Source organism: Tympanuchus pallidicinctus, unplaced genomic scaffold, assembly GCF_026119805.1.
Source record: "Tympanuchus pallidicinctus isolate F22 unplaced genomic scaffold, pur_lepc_1.0 scaffold19, whole genome shotgun sequence".
In the NCBI taxonomy this organism is placed as follows: Eukaryota; Metazoa; Chordata; class Aves; order Galliformes; family Phasianidae; genus Tympanuchus; species Tympanuchus pallidicinctus.
In genome coordinates this window covers 16,073,348-16,097,772 of record NW_026294710.1, presented here as the reverse complement: position 1 = coordinate 16,097,772, position 24,425 = coordinate 16,073,348, and the positions used below count along the sequence as shown (strand labels likewise).

General features: G+C 44.5%; 1 protein-coding gene across 1 annotated transcript in view; it reads right to left on the bottom strand.

Annotated features, from left to right (window-relative positions):
• Window positions 1-22,700, bottom strand: part of LOC128079686 (collagen alpha-1(VII) chain-like) — a 97,159-nt gene extending 74,459 nt beyond the window's left edge. The window contains exons 1-11 of the mRNA XM_052681124.1: window positions 22,615-22,700; window positions 11,828-11,961; window positions 8,718-8,898; window positions 8,111-8,270; window positions 7,642-7,735; window positions 6,375-6,548; window positions 5,350-5,510; window positions 4,152-4,281; window positions 2,610-2,726; window positions 1,984-2,139; window positions 1,406-1,522 (exon numbers count right to left, since the gene is read on the bottom strand). Of these exons, the coding sequence (XP_052537084.1) occupies window positions 1,406-1,522; window positions 1,984-2,139; window positions 2,610-2,726; window positions 4,152-4,281; window positions 5,350-5,510; window positions 6,375-6,548; window positions 7,642-7,735; window positions 8,111-8,270; window positions 8,718-8,898; window positions 11,828-11,894 (1,357 nt within the window). The 5' untranslated portion in view covers window positions 11,895-11,961; window positions 22,615-22,700. The remainder of the gene's footprint in view (window positions 1-1,405; window positions 1,523-1,983; window positions 2,140-2,609; window positions 2,727-4,151; window positions 4,282-5,349; window positions 5,511-6,374; window positions 6,549-7,641; window positions 7,736-8,110; window positions 8,271-8,717; window positions 8,899-11,827; window positions 11,962-22,614) is intronic.
• Between the last annotated feature and the right edge of the window lie 1,725 nt (window positions 22,701-24,425).

Here is a 24,425-nt window from a genome sequence, read left to right as displayed (position 1 = left end):
CCTCTAACAGGGTCCACACTCTGTCCAGCCCTCGGTGACTTAGTGTTGGAGCCATCCTTCCTTCCCTGCTGGACATGGGAGACGAAATGCCACAAAAGACATATTCTCCATTGGTTTTGTATCCCTGCTACAGACTAGAATACTCTCAGCAGAACTTCTCAGCATCATTCTAGAGGGAGGCATGAACAGAGAAGAGTTAATACCTAATCCCTGCCGGTTGCAGCTCGTTTTCGGAGAAGCAGAGAGATGCTGGCAGCACGATGGGAGTGAGGGAGGGGTGAGTGGAGGGATGCCATTTCCAGTTTTGGTCACTGGAGGGTGCCATGTCTCCATTTTCTGCTTCCATCAGCACCCTACGCCCCATCCCCCTCTCCCAACCCATACACTATGGACAGTTATAAGGAGTTGGTTTGTTTTTGTCTATTCTCTGTTAAAGAGGAAAAATCAACATCCTCCAGCACCCGGGATGGCTGAACGGGGACGGTCATCATTGATCCCAGCACCACTGTAATGCATGACCTGGAATGAGATGGAGTGTGGGAGAACAGTGGTGATGGTGGGCTTTTTGTCACCCCTGGATTTGGGGTGAGCTGGTATTGAGTGAAAGATCTGCTCATATACAATAAACCCAGCACAGAAGTGATGTGATCACACTTTGGCCGAACACATCTTGCTCATTCCCCTTGAGAAGAGGTGGAAGGCTGAGGATGCTCTATTTGGCTTATAAATCAAAGACTGGATAAAAAGCAGTTTTGGGGTGTGCTTGGATTTCTTTTTATAGAGAACCATTCTTTACAAAGCAATAAAAGCAGTGTTATACCTTCCCTGGAAAGATTTTTCCCTTCTGATTACCTTAGAGCTGTTCTCCATCTAATCCCCTCCATCTCCAGTGAGAAATCTCTTCTTATTTCATAAGCCATAGGAAGGAATGCTGTTTTTTTTCAAAGTTTGTGATGGAGTCCAGGTGTCCTGACACACATCTCATCTTTGAACCACAGAATCATCCATCTCTCAAGGCTAAAATATGCCATCAAGCCTGAATTTCTAACTCCTGCTCCCGCACACCAGCAATGAAGCTATGTTTGGGCTCAGAGAATGGAGAGGCTCCAGCTGCAAATGCAGATCTGTCTTCAAACACAAAAATCTGCCTGAGAAAGAGGGTACAATATGGGATGCTGGCAGATTAAGTCAGGTCTTGGTGCAACAGACCCAAGAAACCTGGGAATCATTTGAGTTGGAAGGGACCTTTAAAGCTCATCTAGTCCAACTGCCCTGCAGTGAACGGACACCTACAGCTAGCCTTTGCCAATTGTTGTTGCATGCTCAGCAGAAAACTGGTCAGTACTTCCAGTGCCTCCCCACCTCCCTGACCGCCAATGCTTGCATCCCGTTCCCATGCTTTTACCTGCTGATGTCCAGGTGAGCCTGTAGCCCGTTGCACCCCGGACAGAGCTCCACCGCATCTGGAGTGTATCAGTGGTCTCATTCTGCAGCAAGATGCTCCTCACAGGCAGGGGCTTCACTGGAAGGACAGGGAACAAATATTTCAAAGTGCATACTGACCACCAGAGGACTTTGTTGGCTGCCCTCCTGGTGCTGTTGTCTCCACTGATTGGAGAGGGATTTCCGAGGGCTCTGTCTTTGCCTGGAAGGACGAAAGCATCTTATGAAAACAGTGATGAGAAAATCTAAACCTATGGCCATTGCTTTTCAGGACTGATCCTTCACGGGCAACATTGCTTGCTTTCTGCAGCATGGGCACATAACAGATCTCCTTCCTTTCCTCTTGACTGGTGTGGTGTGGCCACATCCCATGCACGTGATGAGGGAAGAGCATGGCTCCAGGATGGACTTAGGAAGGACCTGTGAGCAATGCTCTTTTGGTGCACACTTGCCACATGCCCAATGGTGGGGTGCTTATCAACAGCAAAGAGTGAATGCAGTGCCCAAAGCAAGAAGGAGTCAAGGAGTCAAACCTCTTACATGTTCTCCCCATGGCAGTCACGGGCTGGCTTGGACCCTGGGGGTACACTGCATAGATGCTGATGCTGTACTCTCTATCCTCCTGCAAGTTATCTAGCACATGGGAGGAGACATCACCCTGCAGAACCCACTCGTAGGTCATTCCAGGTCTGTTGGCTGAAAAACCAAGGAGAAGAGTGATGGTGAAGCCTTCCCAGTGCCTAAAGTCTACACCCCATTGCAATGTACTCAAGGCAACAGCAAAGAGCATGCCTTTGAAATTTTGCTAACCATCGGGTCTGTAGTTAAGACTTGATGCATCTGTGCTGTCCCCAGCCCCACAGATCACACAGAGGTGAATGTTGGCTATACCAAAGGCTTGAACTCATCCCACATGCACACCAAAGCAGGCACTTATGAAAAATATCCAGGGTGGTAGTGCAAACAGTAAAATGCATCCGCACCATCATTCCTATATCTTCCTTCAAAAGATTCTTGTCCTTCATTCTAGAGGAACTATACTGACTGGAAAAACTAACTCGGCTTTATTCTGGAGTGATATCACTCTTTTCTTGGATGAAAAGGCACCTTTTCTGCTCTCGGGTCACTGCTCTTTTCAAAGCAAGCTCCAAGGAAACCAAACTCACCTCCAGGGATGTAGACTTTGTAGCCTTCCAGCTTGCCCAGGGGAGGAGTCCAAGCAACCTTCAAGCTAAAAAGTCCTTCTTCAATCACACGGAAATTAGTGACTGGAGGCACTGGTGCTATGGGATACAAAAATTGATGGAACAGTGCTTTAATAGAGAGCCACATCAAAGACACCTGGAAAAGCTTTTGACTTCAAAGACAAAGAGACAAAACAGCGAGCAGCAACATTTCTCCCTATTCTATCAGCCATATCCTCAAAAGTAAACTCTCCCCTTGATCACAGCCTTGTCCACTTGAAAAATGAGCATAAAAACCCCATGACAGAGTGCCTGGGGGCTTCCTCTTTGAATGGCGTTGGAAACTGTGAAGTATCTACCCACAGGGCATTGTCTCCTGAGCAGAGAAAATTCCGCAGTGGTTTCAGGCAGGCTGAGCAAGAACACATGAATCAAATGTTACTTGTACCTATGGATGCGACTCTTAGAAAGAGGAGCCCATTTAGATCCAGCCAGCCATGGCAGGCAGATTTATAGCTCCTGCCTCTGCCTTCACGTTGGGGATAATAAGAGAAGAGATCAAATGGCTTTATCCCAACCCATAGAGCCATTCCATCTTATTTGTGGCAAGTACATATGAGTCAACCTTATTGAGGCTCTTTATTTATTCATCCTGTCAGAGATCTTCCCTCAAGAAGACAAACAATTTAGACATTGCGGAGATAGGGAGAAGAAGTAAAAGAAAAGGAAAAAGGAATCATTATTTTCAAAACCCCCTGGGCAAAGCAGGCTTGGTTCTTCATGCAAAACAGAGGGAGGAGTACAACTACTATACTCCTTTAGCCTTTACATCATCTGAAAGTAGTGGGGAGATTTCTGGGTCAAAACTTGCTGAATTTGTCACTTCTGACCCAATGTCTTACAGTCCAGGGCTTGACCAAGAGTCCATTTACTTTTTTGTTTCCAAAAACTCATTGTTACAGTCAGCAATATGACAGCAAAGGAATGTGGTGTGGCTGACTGTAATCCAGGAGATATCTAGATCATTTCACGGGACAGAGATCACTACTTAGGACATTTCCTGAGGGCCATGATCTTGCTCCCTTGGTGTTCTCCTTAAGTGAAGTGAAATTCTAAGTAGTACACAATGCCAACCCAAAGTTTTTGGACCATCTGCTTCCAAACCAAGATATTTAGAACGTACATCTCTCCATAAAACTCATGTTTCTAAACACATGGTCTCCAGAAGCTTCTTTCATCCTATGTACATTAGAGTTACAGTAACTGAAGCCCAGCCTGGATTCATCAAATTCCACATCACAGCACACGAGATGAGCTATCCAATGGGCTGTACACATGGCACATGGTACATGGTTGGGTTACTCTACATCTGCTCATAGTGCTTCACTCCACACCAGGGACATTTCTATAGATGTTTCTCCTACTCCTACATCCCCCACTCCTTGGGTATATGATACTGAGGTGGTTTCTTTTCCTGTGCCCGCATGAACAAGAAGATGGAATGGTTTCAGAAGAGACACTCACTGGTTTTCCCCTTGACTGCTGCTGACTCTCCGAGGGCATCTGTATAGATGGCTCTCACTGTGAAGACGTACTTGGTGTTGGGTTTCAGATCAGTCACCAGCACAGTGCATTTGTCACCATCCACCAAAATCTGTCACACAGGTGGACGAGAGTTATCATTACGTCTCTGTGAGGGTAGAAGATTCCCACATTCACAGCAGTTTAGAAGCACAAGGCTTCTCCTCTAGTGCAAGGTGCTTCCATGAGCAGGATCAGTGCAATCCTTGAAAGATACCCAGGCTCTCAAGGGACATGTCACTAACACGGGATAATGCCAAAGCTGGATCACATGCAGTAGAAACTCCATGAAAACAAGAACATCCACAATGGTGAGGGTCCCCGATCCTCACCTTAAGGAAAATGGAGGAAAACCCACTATTTTTGACAAAGAGAGTTTCTTTGAAGCTCGTATAGGGAAATTTCAATATAGCCTGAGGGCGAAAGAAATAAACATAACTTCTGTGTTTTTATGATGTTCTTATGAGATTCTGAAGCAGTCAAGGATGATCATTCTTGTTAAATGCAATCTGAATAATTAATACAATTAATAATCTTAACTTTAATATTTTATGCTTTCATAGGTTTGTTCTATTATTAGAAATGAAAGCTTTCAGGCATACATTTTCTATCCTTCAGTCCTGCTTTGTTCAGTGACCAAGCTGTCCCAGAGTGAGCTGGTACACAGCATCATCCTTCTCACAAAGATATGGGAAAATAAAAACATGCAGAAACCCTACCAAGATTTAAGGATGGCAACAAGAAGAATAGGAGCTGCTGTGGACTTATTTGAGAGGTCATGTCACAGAAGTAGGGAAAGAAAGGAGTGGTTCCCATTGACTTGTTCTTATCCATCCCAACAGAGTTAATGACAGCTTGTGTCATATTCTCCTTCCTTTCTTCCTTCCCTGCCTCACTCTCATAGTAATGCCATCATGCACAAACAATCGACACATCTGCAAATTTGATGGTCCCCTATAGACCTTCACTTCAAAAAAGCAGTTTCAGCAGTTTATGGGGATGCACTCAGCCATGACCTGGATGGCTGAGTGACACAGTGCCATCTCCCACCTGGACTATGCCATCAACAGCCTCGGGAGAGGATTAATCTCAAACACTGTGAGCACAACTGGGGCTCTACAACATGGGAATGCAAGCCTACCTGCTGCTGATCCTCCAAAACTGGCTGTCCTGAAGGCAACAAGGGATACACACGGACACGGTACCCCATCACCCTCCCTGTAGCTGGCATCCACGTGAACCTCAGAGAGCTGTGGCTGTGCTCACTCACACGCAGATCCCGGGGGCCGATGATCTTCTCAACTGCAAAAGAAGATAAGGGTCTTTTGTTTGGACCACGATGGCACTGGTGTTGGATGCGTGAAGGTCTTTCACTGGGGGAGTCAGAATATTCAGTGCAGAGAAAGAATTTGGTGTTGGACTTTATCCACAAAGTTCTTCCAAGCTCTGCTCTAAGCTTTTTGAACTTATCTTTTTTGGGTTCCAAGAGAACAATAAGAACTCATTGCCACCACCTCTGGACTTGGACATCTTTTGGGAGAGATCTAGATCTCTATTGGGATCTTTTTATATGCTCTTCGCATCTTCATAAGGATGAAAATTATACCCAAGACTATGATATCACAGTTCACCATGATAAGCCCGTCATGAAAATCCCAAGGTGCAGAACTACTGCTCCAAAATATTGCTACTCTCCTGTCGAAAAGACAGTAAGAACTTCAGCATCTGGTATCACAAAATCATAAAGGTTGAAAAGACAACTAAGATCATCCAGTCCAACCATCAACTCATCACCACCATGTCCACTAAACTATATCTTCAGTGCCACATCTCCATGTTTCCTGAATGCCTCCAGGGACAGTGACTCCACCAGCTCCCTGGGCAGCCTGTTCCAATGCATTACCACTCTTTCGGAGAAGAAATTTTTCCTAATATCCAACCTGAGACTAACCATGGTAATGCAGACACCAAGCAAAATGCATAGGACCACTGCTCCTGAGCAACAGATGCTCCACTGAGCTGGTTGCTCCTCCAGGCTCAGCCAACCCATAGAATTCCCCTGAGATGAATGAGAATATGGGAGACCCATCTCCATGGTGTGGTTGGCACATCTATGGAATAGGAATTGTCTGTTTGGGGCGGGATAAAAGGAGAACCCCAACAAACCTTGCACAGGTTGTTTGATGGGCCGTGGGGGCTCTGAGGCAGTGAAACAGAGCCTTCGTGAGAGTTTTTGGGCTGCATTGTGGAGCAGGTGAAAGTCATCAACATAAATCACATGCTCTGCTGTGGGTTCCGATGCTATTTTGTTCAGTTCATGCTTGTCAGCATCTTTAATTCCTATAGGAAGAAAAAAAAAGAGAAAGGAGGACCCCAGAGACTCGCAGTGGAGGAGGTCAAGCATTAGTAAAAGTCTTTGAAGAATGAATGGGACAAATGTACTGGAATGGAATGGAGCCAAAATCTGGGTGGGGGATTGTGGAGCAGGTATGGCCTCTTGCACAAGGGAAAAGAAGTCAAGTTTGTTTTCAGAGGCATATTAGAGACTGCCCAAGGGGACCTGGCCGCTAATGGGATGCTTTGGGTGGACAGTGAAAGGGAGGAGGGTAAGATCTGCCTTCATTTTCCCCATTAAACACAGAGGCATTTCTGTCCTTCTGACAGGCAATCAGACAAAGAGAGTTTGAAGAGGCTGTGTGAAATTTTTTGGGCTTTCCAGTGGCTGAATTAAAAAAAAAAAAAAAAAAAAAGAAATCAGCCATAATTTTGTGCTTCCATTGGTCCAAATTACCCTAGCTGTTCTCCACAATAAAACACCACCAACTCTTTTTTCTCCCCAAACTGCTTGGCAAAGAGAAGGGTTTGACTTGTAATAAGTGGCTGTATTTGGCTTTTGGAAAGGGGTTAAAATTTTTCCATGCCTATGGAATTATTCTGATGGACAACTTAACACAGCTAAAGTCAGTCTCTAAATCCCATTAAGAGAAACCTTCAAATGTGAAAAAAAAACCCCCAAAACATTTCATTTTTGAAAATGCCGCATCAAAACATTTTGACTTTAATGGAACTATTTATTGAACTCCTCCTGAATTTGCAAGTCATTTTGACAGATGCAAAACCACAGATATCAACTGAATAAATCAGCAGTCGACAACAACAAAATCCAAGCACAGTGCAGATGTGATTTTCCTGTTCATGCAGTAGTTGCTAGTGGCTGTGCCAGGGGATGGATGCAGTGTTTGGAGGTAGGTGCTGTTATACATCTGCAGCCTTCCCTGATGTGTAGATTGTGTACAGTGTTTGTGCACACTGTATTTGGTAGCTTAGCATGTCTAGAATCTATCTGTAAATATCTCTGTTCATTGTAGGGTAGCTGGATCTTTGAAGGTTCCTTCCAACTCAAACAATTCTATGATTCTATGTCCATACATACCTACAGCAAACACGGTTACTCCTGCATCCTGCAGGACTTGGGCTTTGTCTTCAACCAAATCACTGGATTTCCCACTTGTGATCAAAACAACTACCTAAAAGAATTGGAATCAGGGCTAGAGAATGAGAGAGCACAATATGAGGAGTTCAAAGAGTCAACTGTAGGATTTCCAAACCAACATCTCAGATCTCGGTTGAGATTTAACCCACAAGAGTTAGGAAGGAATTAAAACACAGATGCTTGAGAGATAATTCAATCAGTCCTTTGAAAATCTGGGCTTGCCTCTCTTTCTACCTCAGACCTGAACCTGAATGAGCTCATAAGTGAGGAACCTCAAAAACAAAAACAAGAACAAAAAACAGATAGGGTGAATGCAACCCAACTGTCTCATTCATGCCTGGGTGAAACATCAGAACTCTGATCCCTACTGAGTGTTACATCAGAGCAATGGTAGCAGAAGGCTGCTTACCTTTGCTACATCCTCTCGCAGTGTATCTGGGCGAGACATGGCATGAGCTGCAAATGCCAGGGCAGACCCCACTTTCAAGCTATTGCCTTTGATTGAAATTTCCTGAATTGCCACCAGCATTTCTTCGATGGTCACATAGTCTGTCAGATCAATACACATCCTGGGAATGAGAAATGGGGGAATATGGGTGAATAAAGGGCAAGAAAATGTTTTTTATTATAGCAAGGATGCATCATTAATGGTAATGGCCAACAGTGAGGTTGACACTTAGATGGTTACACAAGGTTTGTAGGTAGTCAGAATCCTCTTTACAATGGTCAGGGGAGCCTTCTATCTTAAAACAGTATCTAAGATTAGAGAGCAGGGAGTTTCTTCTGTCTGATTAAGTATCACCCTCTCTATCTGGGAAAAGTTCCCCATGGCCAAATGTCTCTGTACTTTGCTGACCTTGTTAGGGGTTGAACTCTTGCTTTGCTCTTGCAGCGGTTCAACCAAGTAGCAAGAGCCCTTTATTAAGAGAAATAGTTTCTTAGCAAAAATTGTCCCCATCTAGAGCTGTAGGGCTATAGGAACCCGTGTGCTGGTGGTAGAGGATGCACTGACTCACCTTGGTTTCTCTCCATAGAGTGCCACTGCCAGCCGGATGCCTCCTTTGCCCATCACCACATTCTCAAAGGAGCGGGCCACGCTGCTGATGAAGTCCTTGAGCAGTTGGGAGCTCTCTCTCCCTGCACCCTGGGATTGCCCCACGAGGAACAGAACATCGGCCACCTCTGCTGTCCTGCACACTGAAGGAGAAGAAGGGCAGAAAAGCCCATCTCATGAGTTGGACTCAATGATCCTTATGCATCCCTTCCAACTTGGGACATTGTATGGCTCTATGATCTCATCACACAATGCGGCAGCCAGGAAAGAAACCCTTCATGTGAACACCTGAAATGTTACAGCTAAGAGAGAGACCCTCATCATCTTATAATTAGAGACAATGTAAGTCATCCAATGCACCTGTAGGGCCACCTAAAAGAACATCTTCTAGACTTGCATGCAGAGAGCCTGGGACACCCCATGCATTCAGATCTGCAATGTACTCCTCTTGCTAAACTTCCAGCACAAAAAAAAAAGTCATTTGCAAGGAATGAACAATTTGAGTGTTTTTTTCTGTACAAGCCAGAACTAACCAATGGCAGCTGGCAGGGAACGGACAGGTGTATGAGAAAATCTGTTTAAAGAACATCAACTGTTCAGTTGTTTTAAATTTAATTTCACTTTCTTTAGGCATTCAATAAATACATTTCATGGACACAAATCTGATGACTTTTAGGGATGCTTAAATTAATGACGGCTTTAAAAGGGAAATTCAAAATGTCTATTTTCTTTGGCATTTCTCTCTTTTGCAGATAGATGCTGAGTTATTACTGTTGGCCTGCTAAAAAGTGGAGCGTTCTGACTGCTGGAGGAAGGCTTCCATAGCAGGACTGGGGTCAACCTCTTCACTTTTTTTTTTCCATTTTGTTTCACTGATGCTTTGGACTTCATTCACTGCCTTGGCTTTCAGCTGGGGACCCAACCCACACTCATCCAGGTTGGAGCATTTCCTGGGGTGAAGTGCTAGGTGGATTTTTCTCACTCTCTCACTATAGAAAGCCCATTTTAGCTCATCCTCTCCAATTTACCCAAGTTTTACCCCATTCCTAAGAGCAGGTTTCCTGTAGAGATTAGAAGGATGCAGGTTTTGTGCTCTCTTTCATTTCTACTTGTCCCTGATCAATCCCTTTGGCCACACAGCAGGAAAAGAGCATCATTTGCTGGCTGCAAACAGATATCTGTCCACAGCTCTTTGTAGCCCAGGGTTTTTCATTTCTTCATTTTTCATTGTGCCTCCTGATGCTGAGCTCTTTACAACTTAACAGTTCTGTTTACTACAGAAAAAAAAATAATGAATGGCTCTTTTTGGTTTAACTTACCCAACTGGAAATACAAAGTACTTTCCCCTGACAAAAATGGCAGATAATTATTCCAATTTTCCTTTCTAGAGCTCCTTTTTAAGATCTCCTTTCCTTTCTCCATAAGTGCCTTTCAGCTGAAATGTCAGGGTTGTCTTGGAGGCAGCTCAGCCATTAACAGGAGATCACCATAAGCTTATTTTTGGATCAACCCTTCTCTCCCAAAGCCTGGACCTTGATGTCCCTTCTATCCCAGAAGACTCTGAGGGAAAGCAACGCCAATCCTTGGCTTCCTCACAGCTTTCCACGTTATCCATAACCTGTGTCATCATGAGAAAAACCCAACTAAAGCTGAACAAGACTTAGAACACTTTCCAAAATCTTTCCCAGAATCACCCACACCTTGGGGTTCTGTGTACAGAAATTCCCTGGAAGAGCTGAATCTTTGTAACCAATCTGGAAATCTTGTTCAGAATGCTGTTGATATCAGAGGGCTATGTATTTCTACATCCCAAAACCCCAGAGAGAATCCTCCATCCATAACTTGTCCATGGGAGTCTTGCTCACTCTACAAAATGCTCCCACCCTTGTTTGCATTCAGGGATAATGAGGAGAAAGACAACGGTGAGCTGCAGGAGTTCCATGGGATTAAAAAGAGAAGGTCGGTGCCCTGTTCTCTACAAAGGGGCAACCAGAGCTCATTCTGTGAGACACTAAGCCAGAGGGGGCTGGCTTGGCAATGAAACCCAAATGCATTCACTACTTGGATCAGGTGTATCTGAAGCTGTCACTGGAAACATGTTATGTGAAGCATATTTGAATTGGTACCTTCGGTCGAAAATACCAACGCAGACAGCTATATTAATCACCAGGGAATATGATTTTATTTGAAATTTTCCATGCACCTCCAAAATTACCACGTTTCATCAATCACAGGTTTGCCAGAGACATCTGTAAACATTGATTTATTGCACTGTTCCCAGCTTCAAATTAAATAGCATTATAGTTGAGTATATTGGCTTAATTGATGGACAGGAACTTAATCAAGTTAATTTTGCCTTTGATGCCAAAGCTTCCATTAACTCCTTGTTGAATGCACTGAATTTACTCCAGGTGAATTTACACTTTCAAAGCTTGAGGGCTTGTTCCTGCAAAAGGATTCAAAGAGAAGGGCCCCACTGTTTAATACTGAGCCCACGGCACTCCTGGGAGCTTGCAAGGAGCCCTCCCTTCCCACAGGACCCAGAAGCTACAGAGACATGGGCTTGATTATGCTGTAAGTGTTTGAAGCTCTTCTCCAGGATCCCTTTGGCTCCTGTCTTTCAGATCTGGTAATTCCTCATCAAAAACTCTGTGGGTTTGCACAGATATTGGGGAGCCAGGGAAGAGGTAAGACAATGTTATCATAGAATCACTTGAGTTGGAAGGGACTATTAAGGTCAGCTAGTCCAACTCCCTTGCAATGAACAGGGATATCTACAGCTAGATTGGGGTGCTCAGTCTTAACTCTAGGGAGCAACAGGAGGTTTCAAGGCTACTTTTAGATCTTCTGCCTCATGTCCTCTGGTTGGTGGCTTGTACCAGCTTTCAGAGATCACTGTTGGCCAGCCACTCCCAACCAAAAAGAAGAACCCTAATGAAAAACTCAAAGGAACCAGCACTACAGCTGCACCCCATACTCACATTAGCAAAAACAGTTGCTTGGAAAACACTTTTTTCTCCTCAGTGTGTCATCATCACCCCCAGGGGTCACATTCACCCTCTTACCACATACCTTCGTGAACAGCCATGGCTCTATAATGTGCCATGGCTACTGCCAGGGCAAGGATCTTGGCATACATTTTCTTTTCCCTTTGGAAGAGGCCACACAGTTCCTGGAGTCAACACCCAGCCTGGAAATTCATTCATCTGCAGGAGAGAAGAGGCTTTAAAACATGCCATCTGAATGAGATGCTCCTACCTGCTTGCAGTAGTAAGGGAAGCCTTCTTCCATCTACCAAGGTTCATCTTGACCTAGGGAATCAGCCTTAAACTCCTTAAATTTCCCAATCACTTTGCTGAGGCTGGCTACAGGGGAGAGCTCTGCTTTGTTTTCCCAGCATCCTTCTCTGACAGCCCCCTTCTTCAGGCAGTACAACCATCAGCAATTAAACCTAAAGGTGAATATTACTGCTGCAGTAGAAGAGGGAAGCATCTGCTGCCTCAGTCACATGGGGAGCAAAGATCTGTCCATGAGCATCATTGCAGACATCAACCACTCACACTTTATTGGCCTGCCTTGCAAACATCCTCCAGGTCCCTAAATCCTATCCCTGGAAATCCATCCTATCATCATGGAGAAGTCAAAGAGAGCTGAAAGCTGTGGTTCTTCTCACAGACAGTTAAGCAAAGTCCCCAAACAAATGCTCATTAGGGCTACAGAATAGCCCTTGGCAAAGTAGTGACTTATTTCTATGACGTAATAACTACATTGCAAGAAGGGGTTTTATTCCTTTTTTTTAGCAGGCAATAAAAATTTGTTCTCCTGTTCTGAGTCTCACCTGCATGTCTGGGGCTGAGCAGACTTCAAAGGGAGACATGGACTATTTCCAGGGTGGAAATTACAGACGTGGGGAAAAGATGAGCTTGATGACTTCATCTAGCTTTTTGCCATGGATGGAAATTTTCTTACAGCTAACCACATTCAGCTTCAAAATTCCACTGCATTGTAGATTTGATCCCTTTTGGAAAACAAGACTGGGTATGGGGTAGTCCAACCTAAATAAATCCCTATGTAAGATGAAGGTCAAGTGTCCACCTTAAAGAGGGCTGTTGTCACTTTGTTTATCATGTACACCAGCCTTTCATACCATCAGGACTGAAGTGTTCCCAATGTGTTTTCTGTCTTTTTATTTCCCTCTCTATTCTAATTGCTGTCTGTACTTGGAGATCTTTGCCATGCAGTGGTTGACTTGTGCTGCATACTTCCTTCCTACCTCCAGTGCAGTTGTTGTGGAAATGAGTTCCGGGTGAAATCAACAGCAAAAATAATACAATCACCACAATTTGTGGGCTTTTAAAACATCCAAATAAAGGCTTAACAACAGGATCAAGCATCTAGGAAATCAAGTATTGGAGCTAAGATCTGAGACAACTGTTTCATCCCACATCTTCTGCAAGAGTCACATTATAAGTTTTGGTGAGTTCACCCCACCACCTCTCAGCATCCTTCTTGCAATGCTAACCTGACAGCATCTTCTTTTCCCTTCCTATTTATTTAATTCTCAGCTATGCACTGCAGGGTCTGTTCTGGACCATGAGTGAACCCAGCAAGGAGCACAAGAACACTCATCAACACCTTGACATGGACATTGAGCCATTGACCACAACTCTCTGGCTGTGACCATCCAACCAATTCCTTATTCACCAAATAGTCCACCCTTAGAACCCACATTTCTCCAATGCAGAGGTAAGGATGTGATGTGGGACCTTGTCAAATGCCTTGCATAAATCTGGGTAGGTGACATCAGCTGCCCTTCCTTTATCCACTGATGCCATCACTCCATCATAGAAATATAAACCAGGTGAAAGATAGTTTAAATTGTAAATACATCACTTTTTTCTGGGAATATATGTATTTAAAATATCATCAGAAATGCTATATATTATGCACCAAGATAGCTAACATATCTACTTCATGAGCAATTATATGGCTGAGACTGAAGCCTGCTCTCATACACTTGCTGGTTTGTTTGGCGTAGGCATCCAGAAAAGCTTAAATGCTAACATACATCTCTCTCCCTCCTTGTAATTCCAAGAAAATATTGTTAAGTTCTTAAGAACTTCCTTGGCAGAGTAATGAGCCACAGGGAAGGGGTCCAAGGTGATGTCCTGGGAGCAATACACAGCCAAAGGGACAAAGGACAGAACTAAAAGCACATCTGAATGACCAGCAATTGCTGTCCATGGTCACACATACACAGGAAATTAAAAAAAAAAAAAAAAAAAAAAAAAAAAAAAGTAGCTAATAAATAAATCTGAGGCTTTGCAGTCCCCATGTGCTATGCTGAAGCACATTTTTAAACATCTGATATGCAATTCTTTTCTTTTTTTTCTTTTCTCCTCAGTATTGTTTAATGGTTCAGCACTGAACAAATACACTAAGAATTCGCGTTGCAAAGGTGAAAGAAAGGATGCAATCCCACAGATTTCACATGTTCATGTGCAGGGATGAACTCATATGCAAACTTGCATGCAAGTTGAGCTTTTACACGTTACATTTTTGAACATGTTGGACTTGTGCTGGGTACTGCATTGGTACACCTGGATTTGCTCCTTCCATGCATTCTATCTTTCAGGATGCAACATTCTGTGTTGGCCAAGACCAATGAGGACTGCCATTTGCTGCACCATCCATCCTAGGGCAGCTCAGCTCAGTTTACCACTTAGGTGTCACCACAACACTCATTTTATGCATTAAATATTAGAAAAATGCAATCCAGCAGCTCTCAGCTCTTCTTGTAGACAATGACTGTCATCACCCTTGTTAAAGACCTCCTAAATCATTACAGAGAGCTACCAGGTTTAGTCAGAACAGGGCAATGACACCATAAATTTCAGGGTTTTGCAAGCAATCCCAGTAATTTCTTTTATCTTTTATAGTGCCTGGTAAATAATCTATAGGAACAAATGTCCCCAGGTCCTCTAGGAGAACAAATAACCTCCAAACTCCAAAATGCTGAGGGACCAAGTTCTCCCTTTGCCACTCCTGGAACAGAAGAGTGAAAAGCATGACAAGAGGGGGAAGGAAGGAAACAGGTCTCACATACTTAACAGCAGTGCCAGAGGCTGAGCTGTTTCTCTGAATTTATTTTTTCCTGTGTATATGTTTGTAATAAACTCATATTCCATTTTGCTTTGCCAACAAATACGGAGATAAATAAATAACTCCTGTCAGCAAAATCTGTCTAAAAATGATGGGACTCAGTGGGTTTGCAGACCCATCTGGCTGATGCTTGCCTCCTGTTTGGCTGCATCTCTAGCTGGATGCTATACTTCTTTCATCCCTGGATCTCCCATAGCAGATGTTCCATCCACTAAAGAACTATCCCTGTTGCATACAGATAAAAAAACCTTCATCACAGTGCTACATCTGGGCACCCAGAGCCTTTCCAGATGATCCACTCCAACTCACATCCCTACGCTTACCACCGTGCCATGGTGCACATCACACAATCAGACAGATCCTCCACCTCAAAACCCAGCAAAATCTTGACAACTTCAGTCAAATCTAACAAAGGAAAACAAATATTGGAAATATTTTCATACAAGTCTCCTGCAAACAGCTACCTGGGCAGAGGAAGCATATCCAAGAGGTAATGGCCTTAAGTTGTGCTCAGGGAAGGTTCAGGTTGGATATTAGGAAAAATTTATTCTCAGAGAAAGCGGTGAGGCATTGGAACAGGCTGTCCAGGAAAGTGGGGGAGTCACTGGAGGTGTTCAAGAAATATGGAGATGTGGCACTGAGGGACGTTGTTAGTGGGGGTGGTTGGGATGGGTTGATGGTTGGACTTGATGACCTGGGAGGTTTTTTCTAGCCTTAATGACTCTATGGTTCTATTTGCAGCCACAGCACTCTAGGGCTTTGTTCATGGAGCATCATCAGGGACATCACAAAATCCTACTGAGAAAGCTCAGCAGCCCCACAGGAGATCACACTGAGGTGTGTAACAGAAATAGTGAGGTTGCCCTAAATGAAGAATTAATGGGAACTTCAGGAAGCAGCAAAGATACCAGCAGGATAAGGGTACGAAGAAGGTCCAATATTGGATGGCATCAGTGTTAACCGGTAACTGAGGTCCAAGCACATAGACATACCATTTTGCAGGACAATGAAGGAAAACGAAGAGACAGACTGCACCCAACCCAAAGCAAAGGCCAGGCACAAATCATTTGAGTGTCAAGATGAAAGATAAAAATAAGGACTTGAGGCCAACAAGGATTCAAAGGATGGAATAAATCCTAATGGCTCATAAAGATGGAGCGAAAATGTCACAGTTTTTCCCAGTTCCTAAAAAGTAACAAGAACTCACTCAAAATAAGCAATGTAAGTAAACTCAGGAGGCAGGTTGAAGGTGCAATAGCTGGTGTCAATTTGAGCAATATCAGCTTTGCAAGCAAACGTGTTCATAATTTGCTGCAGAGGAAATTCCAGCTCAGATTTTTGCTCCATCCCATACATCTCTGCTGTTTTAAGACTTCAGGTGCCATACACAACACACACCTTGATCTGAACACATAGACTCTGAGGAGTCCACGCTGAGCCTCCTCTGGTTACCAACACCTCGAACCTCTGACCATCAGATAGAAGGAACTGCCATGAAGTGAATTGATCTTTTTCATCCCAGAAAGCAAACTGCAAGCCGTGCAGCACTTGGCATTCCCTACCCAAGGCACCTCCTGCTCCCCAGTGCCAATTGCATCCTTGCTACCAGGATATCATAGAATCATTAAGATTGGAACAGCCTCTAAGATAATATAGTCCAATTAATGCCTGCGACTGCTCAAGACTGTATCACTCAGTTATGTTGTATAGGCGTGGACATCTCAGAAGAAGAAAGTGCAGCAAGCCATGAGCTCATTCACTGCCATATGACAGAGCTAGTATCATGGAGCACAGTTTTGCATCTAGACATTAAGAGGATGGATCAAAGTGGATGCGTCCTCCTGAAGCACCCCCTACTGTTAGTGAGAGCTATGGGCTGGATGATCTTTTCCAGTCTTGGTGATTCTATAATTCTACAACCCCAGAACTGGTCAGACTCTTGCCAGATGATATTTTGAGTAACACATATCCAATCACCCCAGGTGACTGTATTTGACCACGTGAACTTTTTAGAGCAAAGCTCAAATTCTGAAATTCTGATCCAGCACCATCCCTAGGCAAGGTATACCCATAAAGAATGTCCCAAAGGAAGCCTGAAGAGCCAAGAGGCTGCTATAGGGGCATATATTAAGGCATCCCTCATGCAGATGCTCGTATTTTGGAACAGGCTGCTTGGGAAAGAGGTGGAGCCACTTTCCCTAGAGGTGTTCAATGAATGTGGAGATGTGGCACTGAGAGATGTTGTTAGTAGCCACAGTGGAGATGGGTCAGTGGTTCTCCCACTCTAGAGGACCTGCCCTCTCTGCTTCAGGTAATTCTGCCATGAAACAGGAGAAATTTAAAGCTATGAAAGGAGCAAACACTGCAGCACAGAGCCTGTTTAAACAGCAGCATCAGCAATAACAAGAAACTGCTGCTTCTTGCAGAATGGGTAAATAGCTAAACAGCTCCCCTCCCTCCCTCAGAGCAAGAGCTTTGAGCAAGTGTTTTGTAGATTTTTTTAATAAAATATATAAATATCATTGATTTCCAGATTTAAAGGGGTTGCTCTGCCTAGTAATGCTTAACAGAGATGGAGAGAGAAGGGGGGGAATTCTGAGAGGCTGCTCAATAAAAGAAGATGAAGTGAGAGCGGGAAGAAGCTTATTTTCTACTTCAGCACCCAAATGAACGTGCCTGGTTTGTCTAAAGGCAATGACATTCAAGGGCTGTGCCGACTACCCAGCCCCACTGACTCACGGTTCGGACACCACAGCTGTTGATTCCCCAGGAAATGTCATTGTGGAAAGATGGAGCTAGATATTAAAAGAGGACAGATTAACATCTCATACAGGAGGACTAATGAGAGCATGGTAAGGTCTGGCTACAGCTTTTCTGTAAGGTGGAAGATGTGTTTTAGGGAGAGTTTCTGCCCCATGCATCAGTGTATCTCCAATATCCTTCTCCAGGACTCTTTGCAGTTGTTCACATCAGCATCACAAAATACAGGGCAAAGCACAGGTTAGGATTTGTGCTGATCCAGTGGAAACATCCACCTGGGGGCAAAACAACATTGAGAAGAGACCTCAACGGACATTTTGGGCATTCCTTTCTGGGCAGAGAGTAGAAAAGTAGATGAGAAGGTGACAAACAGCTAACTGGAAGTAACTGGTAGGTCATACCTCTTCCCCTACTATGGAACAACTTGAAAAGTACATCCAATTGGGGCTGGTTTTGCCATTTTCCACCCCCTACAGAAAATATTCATACAGCTTCTAGGACCACTGGATAGAATATTTCGGCTTAAAAGCACCAAGGAGAAAAGCAGAAAAATATCTTATAAACCCAAACCCTGGAAATGAAAGCTAGACTGCTTTTTTCCACACCGTGGTGACTTCCCCACACATCAGGTTTTCACATTAACAATAGTAAAAATACCTTCTCAGCTAAATCTAGAAAACTTTCCAAGCAGAATCACTGAACTGCTCTGAAATCTACAGTTGGATGTTGGCTGTGGTGATCATCTCCATCCAATCTTCTACAGGAGATCCTGTTTGGAGGGGACTGAAAGTTTTGCTTGCATAGCAAAGGAGGGTTTGGTGGCTTCCCTCAGCCTCTCCTTACAAAATAATGCAAAGGGTGCAGTAAAGGTTTGGTGTGGATAACCATGAAGGGGAGTTTTGATGGAGACCCTTGGTCACCAGAAGTTCACATAATACAAATAGCTCTGTCTTGACCCCAGTGGAGGAGTCCACAAGCTAGAAAGGAACACAATGCAGATCCTACTTAAACAGTGAAAATTTCACTCAAAAAAAGTTAAGAGAGACACCTAGTAATGCTCGAACCATCACTGCATAAATAGGAAATACCCCCAAAACAATTCAGCTTCTTCCTGCCACTTCCATTCATTTTAACACTCTGCTTTGGAACAAGGCACCCTGCTTCAGGTTGCAAGTTTAGGATAATCCCTTCCCAAGCACGACACAAAGACCCACTAAACAGGTCTCCCAGCATTCATAGTTTGAGGATGTTTGCATCTTCTCCATCCTATTACCATCTGGGACATTCATGAGATACAGCTACTCATTAATCTGTCTCCCCATAGTGGAGGCGAAAGGTCTGCCCTGCAGGATTATTCATCAGCAATGTCAAAGGCAATATTTCCAGGTGGGCATGTAGATGTTACAGGCAGGGAGATCAATAGAAGGGGAGGTTAAAAATAAAAGGGTTAAGGAAGTCAATGGATGAATGGATTGACTGCTTGGCTGGCAGCCAGGTCTGCACTGCTCATGTTGCTCACTCTCAGGCTGGCTGCTTTCCAGGAGGCTGTTTGCTTTGCAAAGTGCCCCTCAGCATGACTGAGGGGAGTGGAGACAGAAAAAGATCCCAGCCCAGGTGCCACATCCCCTGAGAGCAGAGGAATCTTGGTTTTGGGGCAGGAAAAATTCTCCCTGCTGTTGCTGGACCAATACTGGTTCATTGCCTCCAACAGATTTGTTCTGCTCTTGCTAAGCCAAAGACTGTGGCTGATTGTTTTGGAGCAACAGAAGGGTGACTTGTGCATGGGACTTGCATGCCCCATTTCCTCTTCAGGACTCACAACCCTAACTCTCAACTCTAACAATCTGCTCCTCCAACCCTCCAAGCAGACCCATAGAACCCACATGCCACCCTAGTCAGTGTGTGATACCATGTGATACCATGAACCCAGGTCATGATGATACCTGAGAACTGCACTTGTATGCACTCTCTACAATGAGTATTGACCCTGAATCTTCCCAAAGATCTCCTGGCATGATCATTAAGCAAACCAATCACAGACTTACACTGACAGCCTCTGCTGAGTAGGATGGAGCCACCACAAATCTCCACTTTTGTTTTATAATGCAAAATAAACCCCTATCAGATTCCTCCTCCCATATTTTCCACACTGCTGAGATGGTGCGAAGGGATGACCATGTTGATTTGAACTTTTATCTCTGGGCACTGAGCAACAGGATTGTGACAGACAGATATCTCCTTGAACAGACAGCATACAACATAATTCATCATTTTACCTTGCTTTTATGTTTTTATTATATATATATTAATTTGCTGTACCTATTCTTGCCACCTGGTGCAATCATATTTTATGTCCACCATAAATGGGCATTAATGGTTAACAAAAGGAGAACTGGCTTCAATTCTATGTCTAGTGTCAGGTTAGGTTTTTATGGACTGGCTGTACAAACAAAATCAATTGATATGATGCTGGTGACTGAGTGTTGATGAGTAAACTGTACAAGCCTTCCCCCAAACCCCTATCCTCCCTCTGTGGGGCACCACAGGGTGTTCATACCAAGGCCTTTGCAGACACAGCTAATCCCAATTCTGGATGCTTCTCTCCCAGAAGTCACTGCTGGGTCTGTGCTCAGCAAGACATGGGAGAAGTGTTTTCAGATGTGGAGTTACTGAGCAAGGCATCCATTCCCCAATCAGTGCAAGAGCATCCAGTCCTGGAGCCCTCAATAACCAGCCTATGGGGTCCATGCGAAGATTTGGACCCAAACCTCTCATCACTACATGAATTTTTTTACTGCCTTCCTTACACTCATTGGTGAAGTCCAAGATGAACAAATCACCTCCTTTTCACCATCACCGCCACCTGCATCACCTCCTGAATTCCTTTCAAGTCTGCTCCCCACCATAGCATGATGACAAGATGACTTTTCCCATGGGCCAGGGGACATGGTGCCCACACTATATCCTACAGCAGGGTTCCACACGGCCTGATAAAAGAGCTGAAGGTGTCTTCTCTGTCCACTACCTTGAAAGCAACGGCCAGAGGGACAGAACCATCAGAACTATTTGATGCAGAAGGACCTGAAAACAGCTGAGATGTGAGACAAACCATGCCAGGTGGAAAAAGCAGACAGCCTTTCATGCACATAAGCTCTCTATCGAGACAATAGCCCCAGTGCACCAATATTTAAGACCAGGGAGAGCTGACAGAGCTGCTCCATTGAGAAACCTGTAAATGGCCATTATCCAAATCACCTCTGGAGAGAAAATATTCCACCCCCAAACATTCCCAGCCTCACTGTATAAAACACCACACCTCCAGCTCCTGCCTCAGCGACTTTCACTCCTCCTGTGGGACCATGCCAGGACCTGCAGGTAAGGACATGTCCTCATGTCATTTATGTCAGTGAAGCACTGGAAAATGTTGTCCAGAGAGGTGGTGGATGTCTCACCCTTGTAGGCATTCAAGGTCAGGCTGGTGCAGGCTCTGAGCAACTTGACTGAGCTGTAGGTGTCCCTGTTCAATGCAGGGGAGCTGGACCAGATGATGACCTTTAAAGTTCCCTTCCAACTCAATTCTTTGATTCTGTGATCCCTTCAAGCACTTTCCAGCCTAATGCATCTCCCCACCCATAACCAACCTGATGTTGTTTAGGGCATCAGAGGGACCACTTTGCAGGAGCATCAGGGAGCCCAAACAGCATCCCCCATCCATCCCCTTTCTGGATAGATCCGCTTCTTCAAACATACAGAATGAGATGCACACTTCATCCTACAACCCAATCAGAGCCACACAGACATTTCAGACACCCCATGAATCACCTGCCTGGTGGCCAATTTTCCTCTTTCCCTGGAAGGAAGGCATTTTCTTGTAATTCCTGATCGTAAGCAGAGATTACCTTATTTTGGCCCTGTGATGGCTTGCAGCCAAATGAAATTGTTCATCATTGCTGTTCCCTGTGAGATATCAATTTCAGAGGTTACAGGGGGAAGTGGTGGGCTGAAGGATCTTAGTCACTATAAACACTGGTGCTGCCGAGATTTGAAAGCTTCTGGGGTGACCAATTGAAAGATCAGGAAAGGAGCAGAGTCACACTGTAAAACTTTATAAACACAGTTTGCATCTGATTGGTCACTGCATCCACTGCAATTTATTGGATGCTACAATCATTACATCTCTGCAGTCCCACCCTTGTCCAGATGTAGGAAAGCAGAATCCAGTCCAGATGTATACAACCTCTCCCCTTAAAGAATCTAGCTTCCCCAGCCAGGAATGGCCTCAGACCGACCCTTTCTGCTATTTCTCTCATAACTCACTGAAATATTAATTGTGTCTGGAGTTATAACTAGTCCTGGAGGGGTTTGCTCCATTGTTGCAGCTTTGATCCAGGACTTGCTTTCAGTGCTAGCTATTTTACCAGCATCCACCTCACACAATCCATTTGAATAAGAGAAAAACTGTTTCTTATTCCACCAGTAGGAAGATAATCAGGGAAGCGTTCTGCCCATTGCAATGCTTGAATCCTCCAAGCACATGAAATTACACAATCAGAACCCAATTCCCCCCACACAGCCTCCAAAAGAAAAAAAGAAAAAAAAAGAAAAAAAAGAAAACCCCACAAAAAAAAAAAAAAAAAACTCCCATCAATCCACTGACATTTCTTTACAACCTCTGAGACCAGCCACAAGTCACTTCCCATCCTAAGGAGCCCAAAGTCACCCCCAGATTCACACCGCAGACTGGTTTAGGTGCTCTGGGAAGCTATGCTGCCATTTGCAGCCCTTTCTTCCCTCCCCACAGCCCCCAGCCCGTTCTCACGCCATTGCTCCTTGAACTGCAACCTGAGAACAGGAAGAGTGGAAAAAAACACAACCAGGCACAAAACCCAACACCTGAGCAGATGGACAGACAGCCACAGGCAGACGGCACCTCTTACCTGCACAAATCAGTTGCAAGTTGGCTTCTCCCCATGGGTAAGAGGGGGTGGCAGCCCTAAGAGCCTGTGAACACGTCAGCCAGGCTGCAGCGCAACTCCCTGCACACTTGGAAGGAGTTATGAAGCGGGAGGAGGGGCTGCTGTGGGTATCCCCCCCACCTCCAGCTCCTTCTGCACTGTTCACAGCTGGGATGAGCACCGGGCATGAGATGCCGCCCCGCATGCTTTTGGCAGGAATGTGGGAGAGAAGGAGGGGAGAAAAAGGGAGGGGAGGGGAAATATATATATATATATATATATCTTCACTTTGTGGGTACAAAATAATAATAAAGCAACTGGGACGTTTGAAAAGGAAGGAGGCGGCTTGGGGAAAAGGTTTAAGGAGGGGGGAAAGTCTCTGCAGGCAGCTAAGGAGCTTTTCCCTTGTTGGAGAGGATGGAAACCCAAGGAGAAGGGTGCAAATCTAATTTATGGCTCAAGTGCAAGAGTCTGTTAAAACATCTCAAAATGGGGAATCAAAACACCTCAAATATAATTGTGATTGCACTTTGCTCCATTGCACAACTCTAGAGAGCTTTCTACAAGACCATCTCTTAGATGCATTCTTATGGAGAATATCAGCATTGCTATTGACAGAAAAGAAGCTGAGGTACAGGGTGGTGAAAAGAACTGGGATGTCCAGTTGATATGTATGGGAAATTACCCCCAAAAGACTCTCATCATATCCTGCACTCAAACCCACAGGAGCTGCATCCTATGGCAACCCAACAAGAGGGTGAAATCCATCCATCCCTAGAGCTCAATCCTCTGGCTACCCAACCAGAGGGTGAAAATCATCCACTCCTAGAAGTCACGGCACTTAAATATAGGAGATTTTATCTCAGAAGACACTCAGAAGGAGAACCAGAGCTTTCATACTACAAGAGGTTGAGCTGCTGGAAGTTGGCGATCACCAAGGTCTTCTCCCTGCACTGATGGTCTTTTTGTAGTGCTGTGTGTCCCAAAAGCTCCAGACCCAACAGAGTTCATGCATCACCATGGTCAAATGCATCCATCCCTGCAGACCTCACAGCCAAGAGATAAACAGGCCAAAAAGGTGAAAGACAGAGGAAGAGTGAAAAAATAGGAACCTCTTTGAGGAAAAGGAAGGGCACTGGTTTGAGAAGCAAAGTGTGAGTGAATCCTTGTCCCAACCCAAAGTCAAAACATGATGCATAAAGTGGTCTTGGAGTTCTATCTTGCTACAGCTTATGGGAGCATCACAGCCTCAGTAATAACCACTTCATGCACATAAGTACACAGATTTTTTTTTTTGCCCATTCCTGCTTCAAAACACCCGAAGGTCTCTAGGATTACACCAACAAAGGACTGCCTGAAGATCCAAGACTTCAGAAGAGCACACCACAAGGCTCAGACTTAACAATTGAATCTAATTGAACCATATAAAGCTCCTAAATCCCTGAATGCCTTGTTACTGGGCTGAATAGGCTTAATTTCAATTGCAATTGCTGCACTCGGAAATTAAATCTATTCACATCCCCCAAGTGGGGCAATCAGGACATATTTGTGTTCCAGCAGGGCTTCAATTGCCTTTTGGAGATGTCCAGAATGATGGAGGCCACCAAGCTGTGGGACCACCAGATTCACTGGGCTTTCACTGGGCTGCAAATATGCCTGGGCATATTTGACCTCTTGCTGCTCTGTGGAAATGCAGTGAGCAAACAAGTAGGTTCTCAGTGACTGCAGTATCCATAGCAGCTTCCTCTTCAATACATAAAAAATTGAGATCTCCCATTGCTTGTGGGATTTTT